Below are 17659 nucleotides of genomic sequence, written 5' to 3' on the forward strand. Positions count from 1 at the left end.
ACAGTAAATGCATATTTACTTGTGCCTGAGGATATAAATGTGATTTATTTATATGAGACTTATAGAACCTAGACTGTTACACATTATAGTCAATGCATATTTTAACTCTGAAGTTATTAAATCTGAACTTTGTAATCCCTGCGTCAACAATCAGCTTTCTTATCACAGCAGGTTGTGTCAAAGACAGATTCTGTTATGTTTGTTGCTTGATTTGAATGATTTGGTTATATCAATAAATTGTATATTGTGTATTTAGAATCCTTGTGTGAGACTGTGAATTAATGTGTTTGATTGGTTCCTAAAAATCATCAAGTACTCTTGCAAATTACTGTTACAATTTCTGATTGTTACAGAAAATTAAAACCCACATCTCCTACAACAGAACAGTCAAAATATATATTTAGGTGTTAAAGGAACATCATCTCATCATAATTATGGAATGTGAGGCATTAGGGCCCTGTGACGTACTATAGACGTGTTTGTAGCTTGTTTTGTTCTGTAAATAAATTGCACCTATTTGTTTAACCATATACTGTATTTTTAATCCTCATCATGTCCTTTTGTCAGAAAAAAATATTTTGTTTAAATTTAAATCAAATATGTACCAAAGAAGGTATTTGTTACTCTGTGTTGTCACCTTGTAGACTGATCTTGTTAGATTTTGGAAGCCAAACAAGGCTGAGCATGGTCAGTAGTGGGATGAGAGAACTCTCAAGGACAATTACAATGCTGATGTACATGGAATTGATGGACCCCTGGGAAATCTAAACCACTGTATTTTGATACAGAACATTATGAGGAGATTCCATCCTTTAGAATAGATGTGAAACTCATCTGACTTCTTCACGGTCATTAAAGATCCTGAGGGTAACCTTGCTTACAGTAACTCCACTTCGGGCTTACACAATGTGCTGCTCCTCCACTTCATGGCTAGCTGAATTTCCATCAGCTCTTAATCAATGGTGAACAACAGACCATTATTACTGATGCTGTGTTAATTAGGTAATACCTCCTGGCTGACATGAGTGTCATTATCCCATTTTCTCTCGTGGTCCATTTCTATGCACATTAAACACAGACACATACTTCCAAGCTACTGAAAACAATGGATTAGCTCAGTTCAAACACATTCATTGAAACGGACTGCCAATGTAAACCCTCCCTTGACTGGTCTGTTAGATTGGCTGATGTGATTTATACCCAGTGAAAACGGTCAATAGACAATCACATAGTGCCAGACAGCTCCTATGGGCTTGTTTCATGCAATATGAGTCCCTCACTCAGTCACACAATGGATCTGCTCATGCCCTTTCTGCCTCAGCTTTTACTCCCATCAAGGCAGTGAATACCACATAGTAGTCTCTTTCAGCATTAATTACAGCCTAACTGACTTCAATATAATCTGAGGTAATAAAGGGGAACACTTTAATCTTCTGTGTCATTTGAAAGGTAAAATAGGCTAAATGTGTTTATTGCATAATTGTATTCCTGTCATGTCATCACTCCTCAGCTCAGCTCAACCACAACAAGACCAAAGCTAAAGCTTATTTATACATTATGTGACATTATACGGCTTTAGATAAAGGAGAGCAAGTTCTACAATGGAGCAACAACCTCTCAAAATTGTCTACAAAAGTATCGTCACCTATAACCTTCACCTTCACCAATTCAATCAAGTCCTTGGTTTGACAAGGTGTCCAGGTGCAACATGTGTTTGACCTTTTTAAACAAAAACAACATCCAGTATATGTTAATCTAGGTAACATACGGTGCTAATAAATTACTACATTAATTTTCCAGTATGTATAGAAGACAATGATAACACTAGATGAAGACACATTAAGTAGATAAGGCTAAGTCACCATGTTTTTAACTTCTATGACCAAACATTCATGCTGATGCAAAAAAAAATATTCTAAATACGGTGCTTTAATAACAAGTGAGCGTTATTAAAGAGGAGAAACAAAAAGATTTTGTGTCACAGCTGTCCTAGACATTCCTTTCTCTCAGGCCACACTGGACACATTAGTTGATGTCAGCTAAACTCACAATTAGTGTGAATATAAACGACTTTCAATTCAATTTAGGTTTTACATTGGTCCCCCAGTCCATTGACTTTGTTTATGTAGATGAACAAATTCGATTATTTAGACACAGATGTGAAGTACAACCACCTGGGTGTGTTATATTAGATGATAAGGACTGAGTGGAGAAAAAGAGATGAAGATGTAAGACTAAAGTTAGTTTTACAATATCCTTAATTTCCATCGGTTCACTAATACTGCTACACTTGCTTTTAAAACCTCTCTTTGGGCAACAGATATTCCTAAAATGTACATCCAGAAGACACATGGCTCTGGATTTCATTTGTTAAAGTAGTCCAGGCTCCTAAACACATTTCTCAATTTTGAATGACTGTCTTCTTTAACGATAAAGTTTAGGTAATACTTTCCAGAAGTAAGTTACCCAGACAGTATAGTATCTGCAACATGACTGCTCATTTAACAGACCTCATATACAGTACAATAATGCAGGTTGTGTAACATGTCTTGCTTCTCCCCAACATCCAACCAATGTGAAAGCATCCCCCCTTTTTAATCCATTCATATAGAATTTCAAGGATAAAAAGTAAATGAGCCTTTAGGAGAGTGAGTGAGAGATTAGTGTATTCAAGCCTGGGAGACTCTGAGAGGTATTTAGTGGGAAAAGATGGTGTTTTAGGGAAATGTTTAATTTACAGAACTCCACCTATTCCTGGAGAGGAGGCATTGCTTCATCTGGGGTTATAACCTGCTATTGGAACAAACTCTCCTTCACCCAGTCCCTGTGGAAATGTAGTACACAAGCTTCACTTTGCCCAGCCAGATCTCTAAAAACCTTGGGCAATTTGTACAGTGCATTAGCCGTACCAAGACCCTGTTTTCTACTTGGAATTCAGCTTTGTATGTGAATACAATATCATAAATGAATAGGATTTCAATAGCTGCAAGTTACTTTGCAGCTTTAAAGTAAACTAAGTCTTGGAATAGTGAAAGAGGTGAACGGCAGAATGTGAAAGTGGGCTGGTCAGTCTGTCCTATAATAAGTCTGTCATAATAAGTTGATGACTTGTTTAGCAAATTCTCCCTTATGTTACGCATTCCACACGCCCTAACAAACGCCTTCACATTCCCACGCGCACGCGCTTAAAACGATGCTCACGCCGCAATTAATCTTCCTATCGCCTTTCACTTAAGTCACTACTTCAACCCTCCTTAAAGTATTTCGGATTCGCCTTGGAGTTTCCTAGTGTGCGCGTACCCTTCTTCTTTCGGTTTGATCTCTTCGTTGCTTCCTGGACTCTTGCTAGTTTCTGATCTCGTTTCTGCCTTTGCGTTTGTCGTCTCGATTGAACTGTCCCAACCCACTTCTGACTTTCGCCTGCCCATTGTTTTTTAATTATTAGGACTTGCGTTTTTATTTTAAAGTGTTACAAGGGCTTCCTGCGTGGTGAAACCACTAACTTGAGCCCTGTACAGGGTCTTTATGTTTTAACATAACGATTGTTAACACCCTAATTGGTTCATTTTAAGCTTTTGTACAGCGCATTTCATATTGAGGACTTGTTCAGAAGCATGTCTGACAACCCAAAGACAAGTTTCCACAGTAGTGGGCAACAAAGTATCTGTCTTGTTTTGTGGATCTTTACTTTGGTACTATGCAGTTGCAGCAAGGAGAACATCTTGCTTAATTTTTGCTGGGCTGTAAATATTGGACTTTCAACTGATGGAATCTCCTTCTTGTTCAACGAACACAGGTCTGGGTTCATTGGTCCAAAGAGGAAATTTAATTAAAACTGTCAAAGTCTATATGGAGTGACCTTGTCTCATAACATGTGAGCTTGTTGTGCTGTTTCTCATTTGTTCCTGAACACAAATCTCACAGTTATAGAGTGGGACTATAACAGCTTTTAACTGTTATACATTAGTCAATTTTCCATACACAAAACAATATACTGCAACATAAATCAATAAAATTGCTCTCAGAATTTGAAGAAATGTAACTTTTAATCCTTTCACACTATTTTATATCTTGATTTCTGCTTAGTCTGAGCTGAAATTTTTGTTTTTGTGTAGCTAAATCTGTTTTAGTCTCCTCACAGGTTTGCACTGTATAAAACAATCTAACATGCTGATAATATCTAAGAACAGTATTAAGAACAGTAAAGGGTGCTACAAGAAAACTAGCTTTGTCAGCTTCTGACAAAAATTAAAAAAATACAGGGAGGAAACTAAAAAATGAGTGTAGCATCTAGCTTCCTGTTTATGACTTCTATTGAAATACATTTTCTGCTTTATAAAGATGTTGTAAAGCCAAAATATGCTCCAAGGCTAAGGCAAAGACTCCTGCTAACAGTGTCGCATGTGCTTGGCCATTTTACAGTGGAACATTCCCCAACCTACTGTCTCCTGTGTGTTTTCTGAATGGACTAGCCACTCTATAACTCCTCCTGTTCTTCCTAAAAAAAGAGCCAGCAGTTTTGTTTCCTTGTAAAATGTATGTGCCATTTAATACTGTATTGGTATTGCAAGTATAAGTCCTCTGAAGAATGTTTTATCGCTTGAGGACTATGGTTTTACTGCTAAAGGATTCCAGCCTCAGTTGATAGATTTGCCATTTTCCTAAACTTTCTGCTAGGTTTCTGCCTAAACTTTTAGAATGATCTGAGCACTAATCAGAGAAAGGCTGGAATGTGTAAGATTACCACTACAGTTATTGAAAAAGGTGGCATTAAACTGAAAGCCGAAACACATGAACAATTAAAGTAGAGCAGTAGCATTATCTGAACCCACAGAAAACTCAGACAACAGACAACACAGTTTTTCACAACTCTTGTCTGTGAAAACATGTTTAGTCTATCTATAGTGGTGACATAAATGGGACATTTTAACTGCTGAAAAGTAGGATCATGTATAGCGGACACTTAGTGTAGAGAAGAGCACATAGTGTACTACACTCTGACTGCATTGTGCTCACTGTTCAGGACACTGATAAAGGCCAGCAGTTACGGGTATGTTGCATTAGTCTGGGAAAGATCGTGTAGTCCTTTTGAATGGCACACTTAATGCTGTGGTACACAGGTGCATGTGTCACCGCTTATTACTCACATTTTCCATTATTGCATTTTGGTGCCATAATATTTTGGTGTCATATAGTCCATGATAACACATGTCAGAACATAAGACTTCAATTACCTATTTTTGCCATGACAGCCCCCATATTTTAACTTCACTGAGTACATATGGGATTGTTTCGGTTATTGGGAAGTCACTAGTGAGGTGTTATAACCCAAGGGACAATGCTAGCCACCTGACTAGTGTCAACATTTCAACACCTCAACAGTTCTTGATGTTTGCTGAGATGTATGGTATGGTATGTATTCACCGATCAAATCAAACATATTGTTTACCATGGTTTACCTTAGTTAATTACGCTCTTGCAAAATCATTAAAAGAGTAATCAACAGTCCAGGAAAGCCGGAAAACAGGATAGAGGACAGGTAGAGAAAGGGAGAGAGAGGGAGAGAGAACACGGGAAGAGAAGGAAAGACAGAGATGAGAGACAATGCCAAGCAAGGACGGTTCTTGTTCTGATCAGTCTTTAACACAAGATTCAGGTGAAGTATTTGAACCTTGTTAAGATAGATTGCCATTATGTTGTTTTTAGCAAACCCTGTTTTCCTGTATAAAGAATCTTGTGTTTAAAAATGGTCACTCCTGGTAAGTAGATGCATTTTAAAATATGGAGATATTCCCAGTCACTTTGTAGCACATACAGTATATGTATTTTATCTCTCTTATAGGCTTATGTAGGCATTTTCTAGGATTTGAATACTTGGTAGCTGTCTGGGTTTTTTGGTGGTCAGGCCTCACTACTCTTGCATGATGTCCGGAAACGATTTGTAATGTTAACCCTTCTTTTCAGGATTTGACTCCTGCATCTGGATTATGCTTTGGTTAAGAGAAGGCAAGTTCCATGTAGTTAACTCACCTTTCCTAAACACAGTGGATTTTAAACACAGCAATTAAGACTTTGACATCAGGACATTAAGCAAATATTTTGAGTCCAGCCATATCTTCACTATTTCAACTTGTTGTTTTGAAGGATTCATATTATATGTGTTGCACAATGTCCTTTCTACTTTCTTGGTTCCAATAATAGCAGATTACAAACACTAAACTATGTAATAACGCAAACATGGATAAAATGAGAAAGGTCACCTACAAGGAATTAACTGGTTTAACATCCACATTCAATGGCAGTCCTACCACATTTTGTTTGCTTACTCCTAGTTTATGACTATCAGAGTCACATAAAAGAATTGGTAAGAAAAGTGATCTCCGTTTTTTACCGCAACATTCTGTCAATGATTTTATTTGAACTGTTGCATTTCTTGGGGACTTAAGACGTAAGAGCCATAGACCCAAAGATGTAACTCTTCTGATAAGCATATGCTGCTAAGATATTCAAAGTGACACGCAAAAAAAAAGTATCTGAAAAGAGACATACAGTATAAAGTATGATCAACATTTTAAATCAATTTAAACAAGAGAGAATGCAAAACGTCATTCTACTCATGAAAGCCTTTATTAAAGCTTAACTTTTCATTCTTAATACTGGATATTTATCTTTTCCCATACGAGTATTTTTAATTTTTGTGTGAGACGTATATTGAAAATAATCGTTCTTTCACATTGTGCTGCGCCTGACCTAACACATCCTGCATAGGTTATCGAAACAGCAGGAGGGGAGGAAAAGGTTTTCACTGGAGCACCATCTCCAAGTTGGGTTTTGTTATTGTCCTGTAAATCACTGCTTTGAGCAGTGGTGAGATGTCCATGATAGCTGTTTGAGTTCAATGACCCTGGGTAACACAGCTCTGAGGTTTTGGCATATAACCGATGCAATGGTGTACTGCCAAAGAGCAGGGCTGAACAACCTGGCAGAACTGCACCATGACCACATGCTGGGGCAGGACAGGTCACCCACATGATGCAAAATACAGTTATTGAGCAGGACTCGCTGGCACCCATCCCTTTTCCATCAGGACAGTTCACATTTTGCATAATTGTCCTTGGGAATAACTTTTAACTGTTAAACTGGGGATAACTATAAATTATCTTCCAGTCTTGATACCTGTCCTGTAATGGGGAATTAACCTTTCTTCAATAAATGGTAATAATGAGAATTATCTTGGAAGACTGATATGCATCCTTGAGTGTACCCTTGTAATCTGAGAAGACTGAGTGTATACCCAACACTTTTTGGTGAATTTCTATGAAAACAGTGCATGCATACACAAAAGATTGTTTCGATTTTGAAAAATGGAGTGTTTATAACAACTCTATTGTGCAACGAAGCTTTACTCAGAAGTAGGTACAGTTTACTACAGTGCAAGACCTGCACATCACCAGCTGTACTTTTCTAAGGTCTATATCCAGGACAACAGTCTTCGACAAACAGGCCTTCCAGTCTATTGAACAATGAACAAGTTATTACCTTGCTAAATGTAACAAATGAATAAATAAAAAGCTGACTGTATACTAACCTTTAGAGGTCTCAGATAGGGTGGAATTAAATTAAGGGTGTGCATAAATGGTAGATTGATCACAACTCCTATGGTATGAATAGTCTATGGTGCTTTAAGCAGAAGTTCATGATGGGGACAAAATCTAAACTTCCTCTCTGCTACACGTAATAATTCGCCTCCTCAGCACTCCTTTTACTCTTGCTGTTCCCGCAGACAGATAAGTCATGCCAAATAAACTTTAATATGTTTTGTCTCTGTGTCACATTAATAAAGATTTGCCTGAACTACCGAACTGATAGACGTAGGTCTATCGCTAATCCGCATCAAAACAGTAGAAAACTACACGACTGAAACACATGACAGCTCAGAGGAGGATTGTATATTAATGGTGCCTCTAAACATCAGCACAGCCATGCTGACAACACCCTGACTACACAGTTAAACAAGACAAGCTCAGCCTAGGTCTGTTAATTGCAGCTGCACCTGGTGAAAACCCACATGCGGGTGGGAAGTACAAGCAAAGTGTGCAGAGACAGGAGTCAGTTAAACCCAGGATTAAGGAAACTGTGCTAACCATCATGGTCACCCCTTTAAAGTCATTTCATTGCCAGCAACTACTGCTGCACGCCGTCTTGTTGTGCATTTGATAAATAAACTTTGATTTGAAAGTCAATGGGGAAGTGAAATACCGACTCTCAAAATTCCTGTATGAGCAGCTGTTATGCCTTTTCTTGAGTGATGAAATGAAATTGAAGATTTCTTCTATTTACTGAAAATATATTAAACTGTTCTTTGAACTAACTGCAGGCATCTTTTAGTTGCGGTACTTCAGGTATGTGTAGTTGTAGCCTTGAAAGGGCGCAGTATCTTTAGGTTTTCATTCTACCTGAATTCTTAAGGTTAAATCAAGACTTAATTTGACAGGTTTAACAATTTTCCATTGAGGTGCAGGTGATGTTAAAAGGCCTACAAGAGCTGCTGGATTGTCCCAGGACTGGATTTATGAACTCCTAAGAAACTTCAAATAAAACCCAATATGCAAGAGTGTCCTCTAGTGTTCGATTTTTGAAATGTAATTGTTGCACTTGAGGAAAACAGCAACTGATTTGTTTGAACTTGAACTTTATTGCCATATGTAACCGGTACATGTACTGGTACAATGGAATTCTTACTTACAGAAATTCTCTCGATTGTTACAAAAGTGTAAAAAAACACAAAGTGCAGACAGTGCATCAAGACAATATACAAACAGTAGACAATGTACAAGTAAACAAGTAAACAGTCTGTATGTAAACAATGCAGACATGTAAACAATGACTGCAGATGTGCAATAAATAAAATTATAATGAGGAAGATGGTGTAGGTGTGGTCTGAGGGGCATGGCCAAATGTGTTTGTCAATCGCACTGCTTGTGGGTAGAAGCTATTGAGGAATCTGGTGGTGAGTGTCCGTATGCTCTTGTGTCTCTTGCCTGAGGGCAATGGGGTGAAGAGCTCATGCCCAGGGTGGAGACTGTCCTCTGTGATGGCCAGAATTCTACCACAGCAGCGGTCCTCATAGAGCTGTTTAATCACTGTGAGACCACAGCCGATGATCTTCTGGGCACATTCACCATTCTCTGCAGTGCCTTCCTCTCTCGAGAACAGGTATTGTTGTATCACACGGTGATCCCGTTGGTGAGGACACTTTCGATTTTTCTGTTAATCCAATTTCACCCATAAACATACATATTCATTAATACAGCTCTTCACAGTTTCAGTAAGGTTTATCCAATAAATCAAGTTTATTAATTCCAGCCCCTTTGTTTTTACATGCTGACCTGTTCAGTTTGGAATCAAAGTACAGACATAAACTAAAACATCTTACCAAAATAATTCTTATGTATTTACCCATCACATATTAGAATGAGACTGCCACCATACCTGTCATTATTTTTTCACCAGAGCAGCATGGTGGTGCAGTGATTAACGTCCTCCCTGTATTTTTGTGGGTGTCCTCTCCACCGTACAAAAACATACTAATACTGTAGATTAATTGTCTCCTGGCAAAACCGGCCCTTGTGGTAGCCTATGCCCGTGTGTGTCCTGCATTGCACCCTTAGCTTGCCGAGATGGGTTGCTGAGACTCTTTATTAGATAAAGCGGTGAGAATACGAATGGATGGTCTGTGCTAACGTAACGCTGCTACACTTCACTACTAGGCGGCGTCCATCCTTATTGTAGCTGCTGTCCTCATCTGACTGACTCTCACACGCTGGGGATGCACAGCCGCGTCGCTGGCGGCACCTGCTGGCAGATAACGAAAATAGCGGTCGGTTAAGGAAGAAAGAAAAAAGACTAAATTAATGGGACTTGTACACTGCAATTTAAAAAACAATCCAAGAGTTCGTCACATTATAGCATTGTGATGTAAAGAAAAGGCAGTTTTTTTTAATGTTGACTAACAGAAATCATTAATCGCTTGACAAAACTAGCGACTACCAAGCTATTGCAACTGACCTCATGGTGTTTGTGCAGCTAGGCATTGTAACTCAGCTACACGTTTTATGATTCTGCTTTTAAAATATTACTTCATCTGGAACCCTGAGGTAAATGTTTTTATTAACTTCATTCTTGAATATAAAAATGTCCTCAATCTTGCAAAAGAGAGAAGATTTTCCACGAGCAAATGCGTTCATATTTTTGAGGCGGGTTGTCTATAATTGAAAATAGCTGTAATAGCATTAAAATAAATTTATACTCTATTCAATTCACCACCATTGTGTTCATGCATAATGAAAACTGTTTTTTCAAACAAATAACGTGACATATTTACAAATTCAATAGAACTGAATTAATTATAGATATCTACAGTGCCGTCCATAAGTATTTAGACAGTCACAATTTTTGCTGTTTTGGCTCTGTACTCCAGCACATTGGATTTGAAATAAAACAATAACTATGAGGTTAAAGTGCAGATTATCAGCTTTACACCTTTAATTATTTGTGTGGTGAAAGGAATGTGTGTTAATAGTAAATATCAAAATAATAATTTTAAAGAATAGCTTCTATATTAAATAGAAATGAGGACTAGTTCCAATGTTGGAACATGAGAATGTTGTGAGGATAAAAATAATCGCTGACTAACCCGAGTTAATCCATACTTTTCCAAATTCTAGATCCTTCCATTACAGAAATAGTTCTGTAATAGTTCAGAAAATAATAATAATTGCTTATACTTATATAGCGCTTTTCTGGACACTACAGATAATGGGGACTCCCCTCCACCACCACCAATGCGATGGCAGCCATAGTGCACCAGAACGCTCACCCCACATCAGCGGGGAGGAGAGCAGAGTAATGAAGCCAATTCATAGAGGAGGATTGTTAGGAGGCCATGATTGATAAAGGCCGATGGGAAATTTGGCCAGGATGCTGGGGTACACCCCTACTTTTTTCGAGAAACGCCCTGGGATTTTTAATGACCACAGAGAGTCAGGACCTCGGTTTTACATCTCATCCGAAGGACGGCACCTGTTTACAGTATAGTGTCCCCGTCACTACACTGGGGCATTAGGACCCACGTGAGCCGCAGGGTGAGCACCCCCTGCTGGCCCCACTAACACCTCTTCCAGCAGCAACCTTAGTTTTTCCCCAGGAGGCCCCCCATCCAAGTACTGCCCAGGCTCACACCTGCTTAGCTTCAGTGGGATACCAGTTGTGAGTTGCAGGGTGATATGGCTGCTAGCCATACTCATTGTATAGTGAGGAAAACTACTGTACTAGAGTCTCTTTAAAATGAATATATTCATCTTTATTGTAAGAAAAGTCACCATCAACTTTATCCACAGCACTCTGTAATTCTTCAGGTGGGTAGCTGTGTCAGCATGCGTAGGCTGCAAAGGAACAAGTAATAGGTTTATTCCATGCTGAAAAAAAGAAGAAAGAAAACACAACGTTTCGGCCGTGGAGCCTTCTTCGGGTGTGCCACACGTGTCCCACACCTGAAGAAGGCTCCACGGACGAAACGTTGTGTTTTCTTTCTTCTTTTTTTCAGCATGGAATAAACCTATTACATGTTACTCTGTAATTCTGCAGAGCAGACAGACTACAGTACATCGATCTCCAGCACTCACTTTCCCAGAATTCACTTCTGTGAATAGGTACTTTCTCTATTGCCGTAACAGAAAAATCTCTTTTTAAACATATTTTGCATTTTATTTGTCTGAGTTTAGACTATATTTCACATGCTCAGTTGGTATTGTGATAGTTATTAAAGTTACCATTTTTATTACTTACAATTTAAGATTGCTATTACCATAGTTACCGTTCACTGCCAGAACGTAATTTCCTTGATTGAATTTTCCCGATACAGGACATTGTATAGGAATGACCAAGTTAGAGGAAGTTATTTTCCTTGCGAGATAAAGCAAGACATATTGATAAAATATCATATTGTACAAATAATCCAATAAATAAATAATCCAATAAAATACACGGAAAGTTCACCTTTTTGTTATACGTTGTTTTGAACGTTTATTTTAATGTTAAGTGCTGAAACGCGACGGGCACATATTTAGACAGACAGGAAGGTCAGAGTGTTTCCATGTGATAGAAGCCCCGAAGATGGCGATGCTTGCGGAACGTGAGTTTTGCCACATGTGTGAAGTTATAATGTTGTTTCACATCTATGCTGACATGTGGATGACAGGAAATTTTAGATTCTGTACACTTAACTTTCGCGACCATAACGTAATATATATATATTTCGGTAGATTAGGTCGTATGAGCTGTGAAACGACACGGATTTGGTGATTAGCTGTCTTTATAATGCGGCACCTCTCGAAGTATTGCTTATTAAGTGTATGTAGCACGACTGTGTCATCCTGTTGGAGAAAATGAATAGTTTACATACTGTAGTTTTTGCAAGGTGTATATTAATAAAAATGCTTTCCTAGTGGGTCTTAACTGCTTGTAGTTTTTCGTTTTTTTTGTTCTGAGGAAACATTATTGCCGGAATTCTTTGCTACACCTTGCAGCAATGTTCCATTTCATAGGAAATCGAATTGTTGCATTTGGACAAGGCGACCTTTAAATCGGGCCTTTCTCCTTCTCTTAGCACGCAGGAAGCAAAAGTGGTCGGTGGATCCAAGGAACAGCGCTTGGAGTAATGATGAGTCCAAGTTCGGACAGAAGATGCTGGAGAAAATGGGCTGGTCGAAGGGAAAGGTAGTGAGCGAGAACCGTCGAACCTTGTTTGTATCGCCATTGAAGGATTACATTGTAATAGTAAATATAATTATTTAGCGCCTTTTCATTCTCAAGGATATATAGGTGGGAACCAACTTGATCGACCTCTGAAGTGCATTACCCACCTGGTTCAATCACTATTAAGCTCCAGCAGCCCCTGTAGCAGAACAGGTAGGGAAGGGAGAAATAGCTGTATCAGTTTAATCCGGGGTGAGTTTTAGGATGGCCAGACTGTGAAAGTATAGAGTGGAGTTTAGCCAGGATTAACATCTCAGCTCTGGCTAATAGTTCTGTTGGGATCTTCAATAATCCCATGTTGGAATTTTATGGAATTGTTACTTGAGCATTAATGAACAGCTAAACAGTGGTATTTTTGTCAGTTGTGTCTCAAGAAATATTTATCAGCAATTTCTGTTTCTTGTCAATTCCCGATGAAATGCTGATTGATTGTGGGGAGTCGGTGATTGTTCTGTGTGTGATTTTCCTCAGGGGCTGGGGAGATGCGAGCAGGGGGCCACAGAGCACATCAAGGTGAAAGTGAAGAATAACAGTCTGGGACTGGGCTCCTCTGCCAGCTACGAGGTAGGCTGCGGTGTCAACGGTCGACAGTCTAGGAACAGTATATCGGGGGATTCTAAAGCTCACTGTGGAATAGCTCTGAAATTCCACTGGGTTAGGTCTACCTTCACTGGAGCCCAGTGTCTCTGCAATCTTTTACCCTGAGGACATGCCAGCCGGAGGGCAGACATAGTGATTGAGTTTGATTCTAAGAATTAACTTGTTTCTAAGATCATTGATCTGGAATTTATTTAAATAAGCTGGTGGTGTTGTGCAGATTTCATAATCCCCTAAAGGTTTTATGAAAGAAGGTTATTTCTGCATTACACAAGACGGTAGCACTAAACAGTTGTTTTTGTAGGTCCTCAATGTGGTGGTTTGGAGCTGCATTGCAATAAAACTGTACTGTCCATGCAAACTAGGGTTAACGGCTTCCAGTGTATTGGCCCTGGTTTGCATGTATTCTACTGCAGCACAGTAATAACAGTAAGGTGATCTTCAGGTTGTTTAGTAGATGTGTCCTCTTTGCAGCTGTTCATTCTGTTATATATTCAGACTGATGACAGGGTTAGTGATGGTTTGATTTTTTTATACAATACTATTTCAAAATCTGAATATGCAATTTACAGAAGAAATGAGGAAAACAATAGTATTGCTAATTTTTGTATTCATTATTAAATTTGAAATTAATTCAAGATTTGCATTTTGAAATTAATACTCGTCTTAATTACTGCTGTATACACCAGTTAGATTTTAATGTTGTTTCTATCTATTGTGTACAGCAGTAAACACGATATTGTTGTTGTATACAGTGATACCATGACAGCCCATTGTTATACTGGAAAGCTAAATAACTGGGGGACATGCAGACCAATGGTCACCGAGTTAGGTTGTGTGCGACGTATGTATGCTTGTACTTAACCTAGGAACTCTATTAAAAAGAAAATTCAGCCACATATAATCATTTATGTAGCTTGCATAACTAAAAACTACTAGCTGTTGAATAGTGTAGCTGTACTGTGGAAGAAAACTGAGCCTGTACTGTACTGTAATTGGCATTGTGTTCTTTGAAGATCATGGATTTTATTTTTTCTCATGAATTTACTCTTACTGTTGCCAGCAAGCATAAATCTCGTGTGAAAAGGGATAGTGGTGCAATGAAGAAGCAGTGTGAAACGTTTACCCTAGAACTAAAAATGGCTATATTAAATAGATATGAAACATGAATTTGAAATATCAAAGATAGCATTTGAACTCAGACTGGAATTTTCCATTCCACATTCCGCTGCGAATGAAGATCGAATAGTGGAACACATTAAAGAATTTGCCCCTCTGCAAAGACAGCTAGGCAAAGAGGATAAATAAACACTTTTAATTTTGTGGATGGATGATCAAACGCAGACACAGGCCTCTAAACATTACCTCTCATCAAGTGAGGTGTGTGTTATTAAATACTGTATTACATTTATTCTGTGATTGTGTTTAATTGTTTTTCTATTTCAGTTGATTGTTTCAATACACAATAATACCTTATGTACATGTAATTTTACATAAGCATGCATCAGGTCGTGTCACGTCTGTAATGCTTAACATTGTGTAAGGAGTTAAGGTCATCACATACATGGTGTTTCAAGCAAGGTTATTCTTATAAAATCGATGTTTTTCCCTCTCAAGAGCAGAGAGGAAAGTTAAAGATACAGTAAAGTTTGCGCCAATATTGCTACACACACTGTCAACCCCCTATAACGTACGACGGTTAATTATATGTTTGAGCCTATTTTTTATGTGATTTTTGTATGTAGTGGATAATATCATTTCGTATACAGAATTAAACACGTTGAATAAACAGGCTCAATACGTTTTGAGAATTCTTTATGTACAATGCGCTGTGAAAATATGAAAATGTGTCTTGTTCAGAATTCAGGTTGCGTAGCAGGTTTAGGAACGTAACCCCTGTATACATTGATGAATGTATTCAACCGGGTATATTAAGCATGCTTATGTCTTTGAACATAATTAGTTTTAATTATTGAAATTTTTTTAAGCCTGATCTTTACCAAATCTAAGAAGTGGTTCAGATGGTAATTTTTGTGATTGATAAAGTAACGCTCCTCTTCTTGCTTGAGCAGGTTTTCTAGTTTTGGGAAGATAAATCTGTATACTTTTACACTCGTAGGACAAATTCGTCATCCGTGCCTGCAGGTAGCAAAGATGTTAAGCTTGCAGGGATCACAATGAATAACTGTCCTTAGACTCGCTGTAAATGTTGCTGTGATCGCAAAGATTCACTTGGAGACATCAAGATATTTAACAAACAGGCACCTTACGTCCATTTATCAGTCAACACATGCGCCATCCTTAGTTTTACAGCTTTCTAAGTAAAAGGCATCCAGCTGCTATCGTTAAGATGGTACCAAAGCCTGTTAGATAAGTATAGAGAGGAAACAACTGTCAGTTAAAGAATGCAAAGACATACTGTATTCGTGACTTTGGGCTTCCAGCTTTCCTGTTTTTATGCATTCCAATTATTTGAGGGGTACGCAATGTCTCAATGATCACAAGCTAAAAATCAGTAGACCTGTATTTTATGTCTGTTATACATTGTTATGGAATGCTCTGTTGTAGTTAGTTATATGTAATATTTTATGTTTTTTCTCTGAATTCAAGTCGGCCATTTTTTTAATTGTAAGTGCTCACATCTGTTGCTGTGTTATTAGCAACATTACTTATTTGTGCTCTTTGCTTGCAGGATAACTGGATTGCCCATCAGGATGATTTTAATAAGCTTCTTGCTGACCTGAACACCTGCCATGCCCAAAACGGTAACCCTTCTTGACGTGTACTGGGTACTTTCCGAACCACGAATCCTGCAGTTGGGTTGATGTAGTTTTATATGCAGGCCACTGAGTGGCGCTACTGCAGCATTACTGAAGCAAGGTCAAGGGGTACAGGTCTCTGAAAGTCTGTGTCGCAGACAAAAACCAGCTGAGGCAGAAGAAAAATAAGTGTTAAATGCCAAGAGATTCTTGGTCAAGATAAGATTATAAACTGAAAAAGTTTTAAGCATGTCACTAAATACAGTTATCAGTTTTCCTAGCATATGGAAGTAATCCAGTGTTTGGGTATTATCCACTGAAATAATATTTGGCATGCTTTCAGGGTGATAGTTAAAATCTTTTAATCAAACGTGTAAGGGTTTCCTGTAATGCTGATATGTGTAAAATGTAAAGGGAACAGTTGTGTTATCAAAAATACAGCTCAGTTGCATTCATGGGGCCTGAATTGTATGAAAATAGATTTTGAAAAGAAAACGTAATTGCTTTCATAAATAGACATTTAATAGGTTTCGTAAATTATTATTATGTGGAGCCGTAAATGCAAAATGCAAATAGAACCAGAAAAGATTGTATCTATAACGACGTCTTTCTAAATAAACACTGATAATTGACACATGAATTTTCACATCCCAACTAAAAAGGATGGATACAGATTAGCAGAAAACAACAGTCCTATTTTAAGAAAATCTTTTTGGACCTAGGAAGAGCGTTCTGTAACTGGATTTTTTCTATCCAAAAACGCAAATAAATCACACTTCTCTCGTTTGGCAGAAACTTAATTGTTAAACTTTTTCTTGATACGAATTGTAAGTGAGAAAAGTCTTGAAAATGTAGTACAACTCTCTTTGAACAAGGTTCTCAGGTTTTTAACAAGGAAGCACCTTTGATTTTTTTGCTTCCTGTTAAAATGTTTTTCTGTTTTTCCAGATGGAAATTCAAATATAGATGCAGGCAGTTTCTGTGCAGAAATTGTGGAAGTTCAACAGTAATACTGTATATTTCAGACAAGAGGTTTAGAAAACGTTTGTGCATAACCATATGTCTAGACATAATTGCAGCCAGTATGTACAGTAGATGTTCAGTGGGGACTGAGCTTGACTTAGGCTTTGTTAGAATGACTGTGACACCCTGCCGAACTTTACTGACACATCCCCTTTCTTATAAGCTCAGTGTTCCCAATATAGTATACTATAGTATAGACCACCAGGTCTGTGGAAACAGAGCTTATGTTCAGTTTTATTGTATTACACTTTCTTTACACCTGTCCCCCTTTTTTCTTAATTTCTGATAATGTGTTGGAGATGTGTTTTCAGATTTGCATGATCTGTGTAATTTATGTTGATGTAAACACCTTGTTTAAATACCATAATCTGTGTTAAGTTTACATTTAATAGCATGATGACTTTTTCTTAGTCATTTTTATTTCTCACAGCATTAGAATTGTGCAATAGCTACAAAGCTATCTA

At 38.0% G+C, this 17659-nt stretch overlaps 1 protein-coding gene across 1 annotated transcript in view; it reads left to right on the plus strand.

Moving 5' to 3' along the window:
* Positions 1-12128: 12128 nt before the first annotated feature.
* pinx1 (PIN2 (TERF1) interacting telomerase inhibitor 1) overlaps positions 12129-17659 on the plus strand; it is a 53498-nt gene continuing 47967 nt past the window's right edge. Inside the window, exons 1-4 of the mRNA XM_088931938.1 lie at positions 12129-12193; positions 12668-12777; positions 13288-13380; positions 16106-16178. Of these exons, the coding sequence (XP_088788064.1) occupies positions 12175-12193; positions 12668-12777; positions 13288-13380; positions 16106-16178 (295 nt within the window). The 5' untranslated portion in view covers positions 12129-12174. The remainder of the gene's footprint in view (positions 12194-12667; positions 12778-13287; positions 13381-16105; positions 16179-17659) is intronic.

This window comes from Atractosteus spatula, chromosome 2, assembly GCF_055471065.1.
Source record: "Atractosteus spatula isolate fAtrSpa1 chromosome 2, fAtrSpa1.hap1, whole genome shotgun sequence".
NCBI lineage: Eukaryota > Metazoa > Chordata > Actinopteri > Semionotiformes > Lepisosteidae > Atractosteus > Atractosteus spatula.